This window comes from Homarus americanus, unplaced genomic scaffold (genome assembly GCF_018991925.1).
Source record: "Homarus americanus isolate GMGI-L3 unplaced genomic scaffold, GMGI_Hamer_2.0 scaffold56333, whole genome shotgun sequence".
NCBI lineage: Eukaryota > Metazoa > Arthropoda > Malacostraca > Decapoda > Nephropidae > Homarus > Homarus americanus.
The window spans coordinates 11,679,086-11,696,152 of NW_024734940.1; the positions used below are offsets into that span (position 1 = coordinate 11,679,086).

The 17,067-nt window shown below is 39.7% G+C and overlaps 2 protein-coding genes across 4 annotated transcripts in view; one reads left to right on the plus strand and one right to left on the minus strand.

The window, feature by feature from the left end:
• Positions 1-7,873: 7,873 nt before the first annotated feature.
• On the minus strand, positions 7,874-14,550 carry LOC121870659 (E3 ubiquitin-protein ligase RFWD3-like). 3 transcript variants are annotated; one of them, XM_042372543.1, is made up of 6 exons: positions 14,445-14,550; positions 13,355-13,621; positions 12,677-12,732; positions 12,197-12,325; positions 11,047-11,323; positions 7,874-10,246 (listed from the first exon to the last, which is right to left on the minus strand). In XM_042372543.1, the coding sequence occupies exons 2-6, from the start codon at positions 13,602-13,604 to the stop codon at positions 8,757-8,759; spliced, it is 2,202 nt and encodes a 733-aa protein (XP_042228477.1). In that variant the 5' UTR covers positions 13,605-13,621; positions 14,445-14,550; the 3' UTR covers positions 7,874-8,756. The 3 variants fall into 3 exon arrangements, with proteins under 3 accessions (XP_042228477.1, XP_042228478.1, XP_042228479.1); XM_042372544.1 differs by lacking the exon at positions 12,197-12,325; XM_042372545.1 differs by lacking the exons at positions 12,677-12,732; positions 14,445-14,550 and having other exon boundaries at positions 13,355-13,473.
• A 2,109-nt stretch (positions 14,551-16,659) lies between these two features.
• The window catches only part of LOC121870661 (sodium- and chloride-dependent glycine transporter 1-like), an 85,770-nt gene continuing 85,362 nt past the window's right edge, over positions 16,660-17,067 (plus strand). Inside the window, exon 1 of the mRNA XM_042372546.1 lies at positions 16,660-16,901. Coding sequence (XP_042228480.1) covers positions 16,734-16,901 — 168 coding nt within the window. The 5' untranslated portion in view covers positions 16,660-16,733. The remainder of the gene's footprint in view (positions 16,902-17,067) is intronic.

The window sequence follows — 17,067 nt, forward strand, 5'->3', positions numbered from 1 at the left end:
GTAATAATCAAAATTCTAACCCTCTAAAACTTTTTGCCATCTCTCAACACATTGTGAGTACCTGTTGTAGTGGTTAACTGTCTTTAATTATTTACCAGTGTGTTTTAAGAGTTTTTCTAATCCAGACTTGGAGTTAATCGCACCACTCATCGGTTACACTTAAAACACAGGTAGAACACTGGCCCCTCAAACTGCCAAGCTTAATGTATTATGAAGCAAGGTAAAATATGATCACATTCCTTATACAAACTATCAGTCAAGCTGGGGTTTTCAGACATCAAGTAAGATAGAGTTCGTACATGACAAAACAGCTTTAGTCACACATAGAGTACAGTATACCTTAGATGGATTTAGGGCAGCTGTACTTTAACTTGTGTTCTATAAACCTCCAGCAGTACTGTAGCTACATTGTAACCATAAACTTCAAGCTGGTACAGTATCATTACCATGGAAAAGTGGGCAGGACTGAATACGGTGATGTACAGTATACAAGAGGCAAGAAATCTTATACCTACAATAAAAACAGTACTGTAATGGAAATAAACATCAATTAAGCAGAAATAGAAACAAAATTTGAATACCAGAACAGTATATTAGGAAACGATTACCAGTACAGGTATCACTGGTTATCAGAATGTGGGTTTATCTGGTAACTTTATTCTTGCATCTTTTCCTCACTGCAAAAGCAAACCTCGATTACCCAAAAGATGGTCAGAGAGAAAATTCAAATTGGCTCACTGCACCAACTGTAAGAGTATATTTGACGTATTAGGTTGGCAGTTACCGTCCAGTAGTTTACTAATTTACAGTATGTAGTTAGGTAGGTTTTTGGGTGCTCATGAAACAATTGTATAATCTTGGTATGGTATTGGGGTTTAATTGTTGGGGAGTTAAACCCTATTTTCGCCATTTGTTTTGTTATTTCCTTAATTGTAAAAAGGTTGAGAATTACTTTCGAGTTCATGGGACTCATCATGAACACCGAAAACAAATATATACAAAGACCGAAAACACGAAAAAGGTCAACTTTTTATAGTTTAAGGATTTTTACAGGTTAGGTCAGGTTTGTTTGGTGTTCTTTTTTAATATTTTACCTCACATTTTCACAATGCTTCAAAGCCCTGCCCATATTGAACAACCAATGTTTGTATTTGGGGGGGTCATATCTCCATAACGCCTCATTTATGGTGGAAGTGAAGGTCAGATTCGTTTCAAACAACACAAAAAACTCTATTAAAACCTATTTTATAATTTATTTCCGTGGTATACAAAAAAAACATATCTTTACTTAAAATAATTGCTGTCCTACAACCGGAATAAAAAGTAAATAAGTTACCCCATGTAAAGGTTCCGTTTTCTTATATCAACAGTAAATAAACAGGTTAACGCGGGACTTAAATGACCTTGAAGGAAATTAAATGCAGGAATTAAATGACTTTGAATTTAAATAGTATCACTTTAATTAAAAGGTTAATAATAATATAGGTCATTTTCGAGGGAAACGTCATAAAAGAAAATGTCTTAGAATTGTTTAAACTATTGATTGCAAAGATGAAATTCTGTTGGTGGCAATAATATAAATAATGTTTATTATTATTACTGTTGTTATTTATGTATACAATAATTATTATGTAGTTAATTCAGAACCGTATTATATTAAAGAAATTAACCTTAACTACTTAAATTTGAATTAAAAAAATTTCATATAATGGAACTTTAGTCATTTTTTGCAAAATTGAGTTTACGTTAGAGACTATTAGCAAAAACTTATTAAAATAAATGGGTGATGAATATGAGAAACCTTAGTACTGTACAAATAGGTTGGTTTGGCTGGATTAGTTTAGGATATGTTAGGGAAGGTTAAATTAAATTAGGTTTGTTAAGGTTAGAGCGGATTGAGTTAAGTTAGATTAGGATAAGTTAGGTTTGGCACATGCACATTTTATTAGCTAGTCAACATACGTAATTTATGTATACGCCTTAATTATATTTGTATTATAACAGTACTAAGTGGAGGTAGAATGTTAGCCTAGTTGTAATGGCATGAGTTTACACACATGCCAGGGAGTGCTCTTGCACCTCCCTGGGAAATTAGAAATGTTCTTTTTTCCCGCAGTCCATGTTCAGAATATGTGTATGATTGTATGGTATTACAAGTTATTAAGTGGAATATTTATCCCTTTACGTTCCCACAACAGTCACTTGTGGTAAGCCGCTTGTTATCAAAATTTGCTCTGCATTATTTTATATTTAGTTAATTTAGCAATTTTTAGAAATACTCTCTTTATTGTTGCAAACTAATTGTGGGTTCTTTCAATTTTTGATAACTAGTATGATATTTGGAAAACTACATAATTTGCTTAGTACATTACCGACACATAATTATAAACACTACATAATATTCGTTAATATTCTTATTTATAAGCGTAAATTAGAACAAAACAGATACTGTAAAGTGGAAAGCTCTGACCTCGGTAGGGCAGACCGGTCGGGATGATTGTTTTTTCCGTCTACTGCCATGGAAGTTATTGACAGTTATAATTATGCTTAAAAATCTACTACAGTGAGTTCATGCATACCAAGCATGTCACTTGCTAAACCAAGTTGTGGTGGAAATGTGAGAAAAGATTGGTGGTGGCTGAATGTAGGAAAAATAGCAGTTGAGGCCTTGATATTATAACAGATAATACGATTAAAACATTCACTATCCATCTATACATTTGTATCCATCTACCTATAGGCTACATCTATAAATATGTATCTGTCTACCTATCTATATTTTTATATTACCCTTCCATTTTGTATCTATTACTAATCACCGGTAACAACTCAATAAGGTAGTTATTACATTATTGTATCCCGGGAAGTAATTCGTCTATATATTCCCAAGTAATGTTTTCTGAATTAAACCTTTTTATTGATATGAAAAGTATTCTTAGAAATACATGTGTTAAAATTTAAGAATTTTTATACTATACTGTACTATAATTTGAGTATATCAGTAATGTTGGCAGGCATGTTTCGTCAACAGTCGAGTTGTACTGTAACCTCGTCTGGTCCCCGAGATATGTTAGAGACTCAGTTGATTGAAATGTCCAGAGGAGGCCACCAGACTGGTGCCTGCACTACACGGCAAATGGGTTACCTATGGAGATGAGAACGCCTGCAGCTGCCAAGCTTATACTATAGACGACAGGCAAGGGAGGAGTATAAACATCTCAGAGGACACTACTCAGATCCAGGTATGGACTCCATACCTGGATCTGGCGGACGCCCGCCCGCCCCACTCGGCTCACAGGTCTACGGTTGAAGAAGCCTGTGAGGGAAAAAAAGTCGGAATAAAAATTGTAAACTACTGGAACAACCTGTGACGGCACCAAGTGTGAGCTGTTTCAAGACCAGACTTGACCAACACTGGAGCCAGTGCCTGCCCAGTACAGTTCTTGCCAACAGCGACGTAAGCGGCTAACGAGCCAATCAGTGGCTAAGAGACAGCAGAGGCGGGAGAAGGTATGTGAGTCTGTTGTTGTTATTAATCACTGATCAGCTTAACACCAACAGTCTCTTCTTCATATTTACGGTATGTCTTATTTCCGATTTATTCAAGTGATTTAATTTATTCTTCAGGTAAATATATTGGTGCCGTTAGGTTCTTATTTATTATAGATGGATAATTTTAGTTTACCGCGCTGAAGACGATGCAATTCTGTAGGAATTTTTCAGTGAACAATGGGAGGGAATTGGTTGATGGTTTGAGGATTTTTCTGTTGAAGTCCTTCCTCTTGCACAAGTGTATCCACCTTCTCTATTCTGTAGCCTTCGGACAGCGATGGAAAGTTATATCACCACTATTTTCAAATTGCAATAAACACTGACCAAGTGCTGTTGTGTAGTGACGTCACGAGCTCCGAGAAGTTGACAACCACGAGACGCTTGTTCACACCAAGGAATATCTAATAAGGTTAGTTATACTCCCTCAGTAACAGGTGGCACTGTTGCTGGTGTGTTAATGACTTTTCCTTCTTAGATATTCCTTAATTTACCTGTAGTCTGTCGGCGCCTCCACCGTTCGCCATGGATACACCGATTTGTGGTTATTTAAGCATTTGTTCGCCTTGTTCTTCGGTTATATTAACTGTCTATATTTCACTTTATACTTTCAATGTCTTTTAAACAGCTGTACTAAGATAAGCAAAAACTTCAAGATAAATATTTGAAATGTACAAAAAATAAAAATTAGATTCTTTGATCATATAACTATGGATGGGGGATAATAACAGAAACTCCTCGCTGCATGCACTCGATTTAACCTCTTAGATACGACGGCTCTCTCTCTCTGCTGGATAAAAGAGTCAGGTGTTAGTCAAATATTAATAGTGACATTATAATGAAGGGGGCCAAATCTTTGATGGTACATACAGCATTCAGGATATGTGTTCCTTTCTTTCTATTTCATTTTCTTCAGTCATCATTTAATTCATTTCTTCAATCATCAAATTAATTTTCTTATCTTTAACTTGACTAGTGAGCACAGCAAGTTCCCTTCATCTGGTAACAGCTCCTCGAAAAATATTCCTTCCATTAATTAACTCTAGTCAATTACCTTCTATTTATTAACTAAAGAATAAAATATCTACTATTTATTAACAAAAAGAGTCAATTACCTTTCATTTATTAACTAAAGTCAGTCACCTTTGTCTCGGGAAACAATTTAATGAAAACAGTTATTAATGTTACAATGGCCTGGCTTCAACTGGCCAATATACCGTATGGTGCAAAACCTTCGGGTCCAACAAGATGGCAGTCAAGAAATGACTACATCATTTCTGTATGAATCCTAGGCAGACGAAAAGATTTTTAACCTTATAAATATTGTGGGTGATAAGTTAGGGTTGCCATATCTGAACATTAAAAAAAGAGGACGTTCCCGAAGACTTCCTGCACACACTTTGGCGCTATGTAACCTTGAAGCAGCCTTGATAATTTTTGCATATTTGCATAGCATTATATATATATATATATATATATATATATATATATATATATATATATATATATATATATATATATATATACACCAGTATCGGTGTACTGTATTGCATTGTGTTTTTAATGTAGGTTAATATACAACATACATGGTATAGAAATCTTAAAAATAATATAAAAATTACCTTTGCTTAAGGCTGAACATCTTCATTCCCTTAGCTGCAGTCTTCTTCCCCCACTGTGTGTGAGACTTGATGTGCCCATGCATACTTTTCTGTAGACCGGATCTTTTTCAGTATTGGCTGATTGCTCTTTAGAAAGGTATAGAAGTCACTGCAAGGTGTTTCACGGAAGTTGTACTGTACAGTCAGAGTGCCTTTCATTGTTTCAACACTCAATTTGTTCCTTTCCTTTGTCTGTTGACTTTGTATCAGTGAAAAACTCTTTCTACATTTGCATTGTGAGATGATATAGCAAAGAAGAATTGTGCAATTCTTAGCAATTCTGAGTGGCATTCAATGTTCTTTGATTTTTCAAAGTATCTGGTCCACTTTTTATGTTGGCAGATTACTAAATTCTTCACCACTCTTGTAATTTTCCACAAACTGCTTCAGGTTATTAACTTGGTCAAAACACTTCACATCATCAATTTCTACCCCTCATCAATCAAATATTTGACAGATAAGTTGACAACACCGTACAGGCGTACACATGACTTAGCTGACGAAAACTGAACGAGATCTCTACCACACTGCATGACGTGGCGGTGATGAAGGTTTGATGTCTTGGAACTTGTTCATCATGTTTGTGTTCCCTTTATAGTATTTATATTACCAGAGCATTTCATAAGATCATTTTTACTTCACCAAGTGTAGAAATTATGAGAACACAGTACAATAGACCCTTGCCATTTGCTAGTTGACTATTCGCAATTTCGACTATTCGCGGGAGGTAGATGGTGGCTAGCTTGCAAGCCTTTTCCCACAGCACAACGAGTCACCCCACACAGTATCTCGTGTTGTACTCTCAAAACTTTAGTGTTTCTGTGTGAAATGGCCCCTAAAAGATTGCCTAGTGTCAGTGCTAGTGATGCTTGTGGAGTTAAATGTAAAAGACAGAAGTCAGTGATGACCCTGACAAAGAAAGTTTTATTATTAGATAAGTTTTAAAGAGGGGATGACGGTAGTAGTAGTGCACTGAGGTAATATAAGTTGCTATTCGCGGTTTTGTCAATTCGAGCCATTTCTTGGAACCTATCCGTCGCGAATAACAAGAGTTTACTGTATACAGGTAGTTATTATCCCTTAAAATATCAGAATATAAATACAATATATTAAATACTGAAGAACCAAAGTGACTCTTTAGGTGTCCATCCACCAGCTGCCTTGTTACTAACTGACTCTAGGCTTCAAGTGCAATGTTTGAGTGAACAGACTTCAGTATAGTGGGAGTAATAACAGGAACATTCACATTTGTCTCTTATTAAAAAGTTTTATTTTGTGTTCTGGACACTTGCAGAACCTCAAAGTAACAAGAGGATATATAAAGTACTGTACAATATAAGGTACTGTTCAACAGTGAAGTATTTTTATTGTAATTAAGAAAAGCTGTACAAAAGAATAATATCCATATAATTTTGAGAAAAAATTGTCTCCTTAAAGAACGATAATTAACAAATACAGTAATACAAAAGAAGTTTGTAAAGTAAATTATTGCACCTGGTTCTTTTACATATAAGTGTCTCTCACTTTATAAATGAGTTAGGTTCCTGAAAACCATTCAGTAAATAAATTTTTATAGAGTGAATAAAAGAACATAATGGAAAAATAGGCTTCAGTTCCCAGTGACAAGAAAACCCCCAATGTCATACCTCAAATAAATAGAGGTTTATTTGACTTTTTTTAACACTACCCATATATGTAGGATTGTGTGTGCATGAAACTGAGTAAAAAAAGTAAAGTAAAGTATAAGTTATCTATCTGAAATTATGGGTTGAAAAACAGCCATAACTCCTCCCAGCTTATCCTACAAACTTTTGTAGGCACACGAAGAAATGTTTATTCCCTTTATGTTTTGGACCTTATGATATTTTGTTTCCACACTCTGAAGTAAGATTTTGTCTGTGTAAATGTAACTGGAAAAAAAATTACCTTCCCAAATTATGAGTTATAAAATAACCATAACATAACTCCTACCTCAGCCAGGTAGGAAATGTGCTGGGGGGATGTGGCCGCCCCAGCTGACTCCCGGGGGAGCGTGATTTAAATAATTGCCGGGACCCAAATATATATAAGCCGGGGAGGTTTTCGTAACACAAAAAGAGGGGTTACTTTAGGAAATTCTTATTAGCAAACTTTCATATCACGAACGTTGGTATGACGAGACACCTGTTATAGTATTTACATTATTCAAGTTATCAACAAAAATTAAGACCTGGAGGGATAACATTTCCTATACAGTAATTGAAGTACAGGGAACTAGTTTTTAGCGCACCAAACAGCCACTTGACTCACCCAAAATGGCGTCAGTGTGTGTCCCTGCTCATTGGAGGAAGCTTCTTGCTTGAGACTCTCTTGAACATAAACTATTTTAACGTTTTTACAGTACAATTATTGGTCATTCTGAAGTTTATTTTACATATTGACAATATATAATGCAGTGCAGTGTTGATTTAAAGAAAATAATCTTGAATTACACAAAGTGAACTAAAATTTTATGGGTGAAATGTGGGGTGACTTCTCTTCCACCCTAATGCCTTCTCCTCCATCCCCATTCTAATTCCCATCATCATCATCATCATCATCAACCAGGAGCCTTCTACATGCACACACCTCAAAGTAAGTGTACTTTACTGCATTTATTTTTAGTTTGTATGTAATTTTCGGTGAACTGGAACCAATTACCCAAAATCCCATTGAAACAATGGTTTCGGTTAACGAACAACTTTCTGGAACGAATTGTGTTCATTAACCGAGGGACCACTGTACAAGGAAATGAAAAATAAATCTTCCTGCTGCCAAACTATAATTTATGGAGGAGGTAGGGTACAGTTGACTGGAGGAAGGAAGGTACAGTTGACTGGAGGAGGGAGGGTACAGTTGACTACAAACTTCACTCTTGCACAATCAGCTTTGGTCCCAAACATTGTAAATTCTGAGACATTACAGACATACGTATACTGTACAGTACCACAGTGGGTCTCGGAAAAATGTAATACACACAATGCTCGACAGATTTTTGTGAATGTTTGCATTGGTAACAGTGTCCTCACTTGTTGATGTGTGAGGTCTCCCACATGTGAAGAAAATGTTGCTGTTGTGATGGAAGGATTTATCCAATCTCCCTGAAAATCTGTGTGGCAGTGTGCATAATTTTGTTTGTTTTTTTAGACACCCTGTATATACAATTAAGGGTATTGTAAAAGTTTGTAAATATTTTTCTTTACACTTTACTTACTGATGTATTTCACAATAAAAGAAAGTAAGAAAGAAGACATCTTATAAATTACTGTGAAATTTACTGTACAGTTGATCAAAAACTATCCTTACAAAGTTGTGTTGAAAAATATGACACAACGGATGAAGGATTTTGACAACCCTACCGAGACAACAGGAGTCACAGTGTTCATTCTGGAATTAATCAACCCCCCAAGAATAGATAGTTATTGATCGACTGTACTGTATATTAAATACATATACACTTATAAGAAGACCATTGTAAGGGATGGGATCCTCTCTAATACTGTACAGTATATAGGTACTCTGTTTACTCTACAATTGATCAGCCCACATATAAAATTTTACAGTTTTCTCCGTTAGTAAACTTAAGTAAACATTTTCATGACTTTTAACTGGGAGAATATCTATAACTGTGTCCATACCTTTAAGTTGCTGTACAGGCTTACCGCTAGACAGGTCCCACAAACACGTGCTCTGGGTGGACTCATCGCCGGCACAGGCTATATTATCTCCGTCTGGACTGGAAATTATGCACGAGCGAGAGAGGACCCTCTGAGTTGTGCCACCCCGAAGTTCAAACACTATATTTGCTGTGAAACTATGACTCATGAAACCATCATCATTAATGGAATTGACTTTCTCAAGGGCGCAAAATAAATGCCGTGCGTGAGGATATTTTTGACAAGGCCGACACGACACTAAAATGTGCTTGGTCTTTTCTTCCAGCGAGACAGAAGTAAACGGGCCCTCGAGCGGCAGCTGGTGATCTCGTGTTGTGTCGTCCTTCAACTCCACGAAGTAACAGGACTGTAGCCTCGCCACGATCAGTCCCGGAGTGTTAAAGTTACAATTAGCGTTACTTTTACTGGACACATAACACATGGAGACTACCGGGCCGAGGCCAACCACTGTTATAGTTCTATGAGGACCCGCTGTGTTGCGAGTGTCGTACTGCACCACGCGGCCCCTTGCCGTGCCGACGTAAAATTGATTAGCGTCGTCGGTGTTCCAGCAACAACACCACAGAGGAGATTCTGCAGTGTATGAGACCACGAGAGCGTTACTCGACATGTTTGTTAGTTTGACCTTTTTGTCCATCCCAACAGAAAGAAGCAAATCATTTTTTGCTGGATTAAAGGCCAAGTCCCTGATCTGCTTTTGATGGAGAGGCACAAACCTGTCGGTCTTCATGTCGGTCATATTTAACTTCTTGACGCCATATCCGGGAAACATTGCCACCTGACTCGGCATCGACAGCAACAGCATTTTGAGCCAATCGTTAAACACCATCACCCGACACCCGCCATCCTTGCTGATCTCAAAAATAGAATGCATAACCAATCTCATTTCTCTCTGAGAATTTCCTCCACCACTCTGAGATAGAGTCACCCCCATAGAGCAACTGTTAAGAGCCGTAGTGTTCTTCAACAATCTTAATTCTTCGTGAAGTTTTGTCAACTCTTGCATTTGGAGATTGAACGACAGTTTTGTTTTCGTGTGTTCAAACTCTAACTTCTTCCTTAACTTTCTCTCAGCTTGTAAGTCCTTCATCACCCTATCTCTCTCCGATGTATCCAGCGCTGTGAGAGCGTTCGCATACAACACCCTAATGTCTTTCTTCATGGCTTTACCATTACACTGAGGGCATCTCGCCCCTTTACCCTTAACCCATCGATCAATACACGAATACCCAAACAAATGTCCACACTTAAGAGATGAGAGGTGGTGGTCCCCCGAGTTGCTCCACGGTTCAAAACATATCGGACAGATCTGACCGTCTTCATCTGACTGTGGTGAAGGAGCTGTAAGGTAGAGACATTATATAATTATGTGACTCCAGCTCATGGTCTAGTAAGCAATAATCTTCCTCTAATACATGGAAATAGTCTTTACCTAAATGAGTTTGTAATACAGTGGAATTGAATTAATCATGACACTCAGGCTGTGTGTGTGTGTGTGTGTGCAGCTGATATGAGAGCATCTTAATTATTATCATCATCCCTATGACCTATTATCATCTACAACCTTTTCTAATGTTTATAAAGGGAAGTCCTTGAGTGATGATGTTAAACAAATTGGTAATACTGTACATCTACCACAGTGCATTCATCTCCTCCTCTGCTACAAGATAATTTTAACATACTCCAAAAAAATCCATCCACCACATGAACATAAATGACCCGACGCCGTCTCTCTCAGACTTTCTTTATCATTAATGTTTGTTCCTTCTATTTCTAACACTGGATGAATAAAGTACGCTGATGGGTGACAATAATTTAGTAAAATAATAAATAATAATATAGTTCTGCCAGTACAGTACATATTTTATTCCTGACACTTCCATAAATTAGAATCATCCTGTGGACATAGTCTTTCACCTTTATCATTGAATAAAGCATTATTAGCCATTACTGAAAAAACTCGGTCATACAGAACTATGCTTTAATCTGTACTGTAGTTAAAAAAACCTACGTACTGTACCGTCATAACAAACACTCGTCGTCATTTACTCACACGTGTATATAATAATTTTGTGCCACGGATTATGTATCAGACCGACGACAAATTTGGTAACACATGCAAACAATCTAATAATTTTTACCTGGTTTGGCTTTCTCTGGAGTCACCTGGTGCGATGGTCCAGCTTGGATATTTGGTTCACTAGCTGGAGGAGGTTCCTGTGGTTGTCTAGCCTCAGCTGAAGCCACGTTGGTCTCCTGAACTTGTGCTGGACCGGCCAACTGTGGCTCTAGGGAGGGGGCTGTTGACTGGCTAGGGTGAGCGGATGAGATATCTGGTGGTTCCTCTGGCATCTCTATCCGGAGGTCAGGTGGGGTACGGATCAGCTCAAAGCTCATGCTTTGTTCCTCAGACGGACTCTGTAATATACAGTACTATAGTTGTTGTTTTTTAAAGTTTGTAACTTAATAATTTCAAACATTGATGAAAACCAAATGATTGTTACAGTAAATTGAGTGAAATTATTGAGTGGGAAATGAATTACAAACAGTGACAATTTATGACCACCGCTCATATCCTGACACCAAACACTCGGTTATAGGCAGATGGAGTACTGTACGGGTCTGGATTTTTCTTGCAGCAGAAAAATGTATATCTTGCATTAGATATTTATATTTTGTTTAATTTAGTTATCATTTCACCAGCAAGGGAGTGAATACAGGAGTTCAGTTTCTAAATACGAATTTACATCAAATGTCTATGAATATAAATAGTTTTTGCCTCTGAATACTAATATGAATACATTATGAAAGTATTCCAGATAAGACCCTCCCACATCTGGGGACTGAACCCAAGAGACATACAGATTACTGCTGTACCACCAACACCATGTCTTAGCTTTGGATAACAAACATGTACAGTATTGAGGTAAAAGATAGAACCTTAGATATAAGAACAAAACAAATGATCGTTATATTTTAGCTACGTATTGAGCTGAATGACACAAGCTTACTGGTATGTTCTTTCATATAATGAACTAAATAGTTCGTTAGGTGGAGATTTCACATCCGACGGACCCTCGACATAATGGACTTTCTTCTCCACATAGCCCATCAAGTGGAGGTTTTACTCTAATAGTTCCAAATTTATGTGTTACTATTATGATCATAGAGCAAATTATAAGTACCACCAGGATGGAATAAATTATGAGTATTGGTATGGTACAATTTGTAAGTACTGGGATGGAACAAATTATGATCATGGAACAAAACTTATACTATACTATGCTACACCTCAGAATCATCATCGATGATCACCAAACTCATCGCTCCCCGGCTGCCTCTGGCTTCCGCCCCTATGTGTAGGCCGATGCTGCTGTCTTGTGTTCTCCGTTCTCCCAGTATTGGACTTAGGCTTGACTCCTGGGGTGAGAATTACATGAGCAAGTTAGTTAAACAGAAAAAAAAGTTTCATTCTTAAAAAACAGCAGCCATTATCAGTGGAAGTTAGCTATAGGGACGGTAGCCATCATCGGTGGACGATTCAAGTTCCAATTTTGCGCATTAGTCTTCGACCTTAAGGCATAGTTACCAGTAATAACTAAGCCCAGCCCTTAAGACCTAACCAATTGGCATACAGCAAAAAATTACACAAGAAATGCATTTAAAGTTTCCAATTTCAGTACTGTATTCCCTTCAGGTGCCAATACAAAACCTTTCTGTATTACTGTCACCTTCAATATGATGGAAATACAGAAGATAAATCATACTAACTTCTTCATTTTGTTCTCGTTGGCGTTCCCCGACGTCTCCTCCACTATTACTGTTACCTGGGAAAGTACACAACAGCACAACATAATGTATGCATAACCTATGTGTCACTTACAACATTATACACATGCACACACTTCCTTCCTACTGATGGAGTTTACACATACATACATACACAGAGTATTAGAAATTCATCCCAAAAAATCATTTGAGTTAAAATTATCAGCTTTTATTTTTAAATGTAAACAGAGAACAAAATTGTACAATACTTTCCAAAAATACCACACAAGTGTTTGATAAAGCTTTCCCAGCTTAACAATTCTGACCACAAATATATTCAAGCTTTACTAGTGAGTTTGGCAAATTGGATATAGGATATGTTGAGAGATACAGGAGCAGTTAAATTTACCACATTACTTGAAGATTATCTCCCTAACATATTTAACTGATGATAAAATATCCTAAATCTATCTGGGAGAGGATTAGGTTACATTGGATTAGATTAAGTTAGGTTAGGTTCTGTTAGGTTAGGGTTAAATTATGTTAGAATATGTTACGTCAGGTAAGGTTAGATTATGTTATATTAGGATAGGTTATGTTAAGTTTGGTTAGGTTAATCTCAAAGTGAAATAAACTGGGAGAGGGGATGGGATCTAATCATCATGTCACCTCAACACTCACCACCTTCATTGTTCAGATCTGTTGACAAGTCTGTAGCGATGGATTCCACATCTTCGCTCTCCACCTCGTCAGTACTATCGGACCCAATATCGACCAAGTCAATGTTCACGTTATCGGACCCAATATCGACCAAGTCAATGTTCACGTTATCGGACCCAATATCGACCAAGTCAATGTTCACGTTATCGGACGCAATATCGATCACGTCAATGTTCATGTTGTTGTGAGTCCAGGGCGCTTGTCTTGCCATCTCTCTACTGCATCAGTCTGTTGAGAGTTAAAGCTTAAGTCAGGGAAAATATTATAAGAACACACAATAATTAATATAACACTGACCTCATGTGGCAACTTAGAACCAGACGATGACACAATTACTTCCTGTGACATTATCGTCGATGTTTTAAGGCCATTCTTCCGTGCTTGTGTCGGTTAGCTGCTATTCTCTAATGGCAACTTCTACGGTGCATTGGCGGACGATCCTCGGTAATTATTTTTTGTTTAACTCATAAGAGGACGCACAGCATTCACATTCACGCGATGTACTGTACATTTTGCTGCAGTTTAAGACGCACCATGGCTAAATTTCTCAATGAAAAAATTCACTCATAATTCAAAAACTTTATTCCATATTTATAAGTATATTCCAAGTTCAAATTTGTTTCTGAAATGTTTGGTAATTTTGTTTGAGAAATTTTACATTAGTGGTAACTATTAATGATTTAAATAGTGATAATTGTTCACATGGGTTTATAATGACAAAGAGAGAGTGTAAATAACAGCCTAAATAACGACGTCAAGCTTATATCAACCAGACGCAGCTTTTAGTGTATATCATAAACATTTACCCAAAATACCCTATTAATAAGGTGATACCCTTCACCTACACCTTCACCTGAGTAAATAACACCACATAGTCTCAGCTGTCAATGTTAATATACCATCAAAACACAAATGAATTTTAAAAAATATCGTATCTCCTCATTGTAACGTCCCAAACTAATATTTGTTTACTCACTGACTCTTAACCATATATTTGAGGATGTATATTAATGTTTCTCAATATATATAAACTCATGAGAAATGTTTATACCTAAAAATGAGTTATATTAGTTGCCAGAATTAGTTAGAGCAAGACCAAGTCATCAGAGGCCAGGTTGTGTATCAGTTCCCGCGGCTTCTCCTTCACTCTTGTTTACATGGTGGAGCCACGAGCCTAAACTGATGCCGCTACGAGCCTAAATAAAAAACCTGATAATTACACAAATTTAACTCATTTCTACTTTCTTTGTTTATTTTATCCTTTATCAGATTACTAGATAATGTAGCATTTAGGTTTTTAATTGTGATTATTTTAAAGTTTATTTATCCAGCTTTTTACATTTATTTATCGTGTAAGAATAACCAAAATAATTTTCATTGGTTCAGTACAGTGATAAATGTTCATATATTGACCTAACTTACCTAATGCTCATCCCACCTAGAGGTCTATACGTGGTAGGGATAGTATTAGTTGTAGTGTTAATAGTAGTAGTAGTAGTAGTAGTGGTGCTAGTAAATAGTAGTAACCCAGAAGTTAATTTGCTTTTTTTAGGTTAAGATGTCGACTATCCTTCTCTCTGCTTAGGTCTGCATTAACCTTGTCTCAGAGGAGCGAGATATTTGGCCCCAAAGCCGACAACAGATATTGACTATGAGGCAACAGTCACTGAATGCCGGATAGATCTGCGGCTTAACTAACACAGCTAGGGTAGCTACTTTTGTATTAGGATATTTAATATTAATGTAATAAAGTGGTGGCGAAGGTATGGCTATTGGGGGAGCCTGGAGGCCACCTTATGAAAAAGTGTGGTAGCGTTATTAGTACTAGTGTTAGTAGGAGTAGTATTAGTAGTAGTGGTGTGGTGTGATAGTAGTAATGATAGTAGTAGTGGTTATAACAATGTAAAGCTTTATCATTAAGATCACTTCAAAGACATTCACTTCACTACAGAAGCAGGTCAGTGTAAAGCGGTCAAGAGGAAGCCTCGGTGAAGCTCTCCTGGTGACGGTAGGCCCTGGCAGCCCCCCAGCCCTAACACTGACCCTGCCCCCCCCCACACCCTGGCCCTGGTCCCCACCCTGGCCCTGCCCCCTTCCTGGCCCTGTCCCCACCTGGCCCTTCCCCCACCCTGGCCCCCTTCCCCCCACCCTGGCCCTTCCCCCACTGGCCCTGCCCCCCACCCTGGCCCTGCCCCCACCCTCCTTCCCCCCCCCTTCCCCCACCCTGGCCCTGCCCCCACACCTGGCCCTGCCTCCCCCACCCTGGCCCTGCCCTCCCCCCTCCTGGCCCTGCCCCCCACCCTGCTCCCCACCCCTGGCCCTTCCCTTCCACCCTGGCCCTGCCCTGCCCCCACACCCTGTCCCTTCCCCCCACCCCTGGCCCTGCCCCCCCACACCCCTGTCCCTTCCCCCACCCTGGCCCCTGCCCCCCCTGGCCCTGCCCCCACCCTGTGTCCCTTCCCCCCTGGCCCTGCCCCCACCCTGGCCCTGCCCCCCACTGCCCCCACACCCTGTCCCTTCCCCCCCACCCTGGCCCTGCCCCCCACACCCTGTCCCTTCCCCCACCTGGCCCTGCCCTCCCCACCCTGGCCCTGCCCTCCCCACCCCTGGCCTGGCCTCCCCCACCCCTGGCCCTGCCCCCCCCCACCCCTGGCCCTGCCCCCCCACCCCTGGCCCTGCCCCCACCCTGGCCCTGCCCCCCACCCTGGCCCTGCCCCCCACACCCCCCTGCCACTCCACCCTGGCCCTGCCCCCCCCCCCCTGGCCCCCCCCCACCCTGGCCCTGCCCCCCCACCCTGGCCCTGGCCCTGCCCCCCACACCCTGGCCCTCCCCCCCTTCTTTCACCCTGGCCACTCACTAACACAGTACAACCTCAGGTAAAGCTTCAGGTGTTGGTTATTAAGTTGTTAGTGTGGACAGAGCAGACGAAATGTTGAGGCAATCAGCCAACTCGTCTTAAGTGAGCAAGATAAATGTTTTTAACTCTCTCTCTCTCTCTCTCTCTCTCTCTCTCTCTCTCGTCATCCATTCGTGGTGGAGGGTGACACAATATTTACGAGGTATAGGTATGGGAAGGTTCCAGGCGGTAGTTGAGAGCGGGGATTAAGGCGACGATTAACGGGTGCATGGAAGGTGAAGAGGAAGGTCGTGTTGAAGCGCCACCTTCAGTGGTCGTGGTGGGCCAGCGGTAGGTGTGTCTGCTAGCTAGTTTGGCCTCAGACGTGACAACACACTGACGTTTCACCCCTCCGGTCCATCGAGCATCACGCCTCATCTGTTGTTAACTTACACTTCGCTCGTCTCCTGGGTATTACGTTTTAAAGCCACTATCTGTGTACGATGGCGGACCACCTCCCCACAAAGACGGAGGCGCCTGACGGAGACCTACATCCTAAAGTAGACAAAGCCGAAGTGTTACTGCTTTCTGTAGATACTGTCAACACCACCACCAGTCAGTCAGTCTTCCAGGGGCCCTCAGCGTCTACTTCTACCTCTACCAGTGTGAAGGTAAAGGGGTCCCCACACGTGTTATCTCTGCTCGCCACACGCACTAAGCGGTGATGTTAACTGCTCGCCACACTACAGTCTAAGTGGCGATGATAGCTCTGCTCGCCACACTCCACATTGGGTGACGATCCTCACAAACACACAGACAACTTTGGTGTTTCATGAG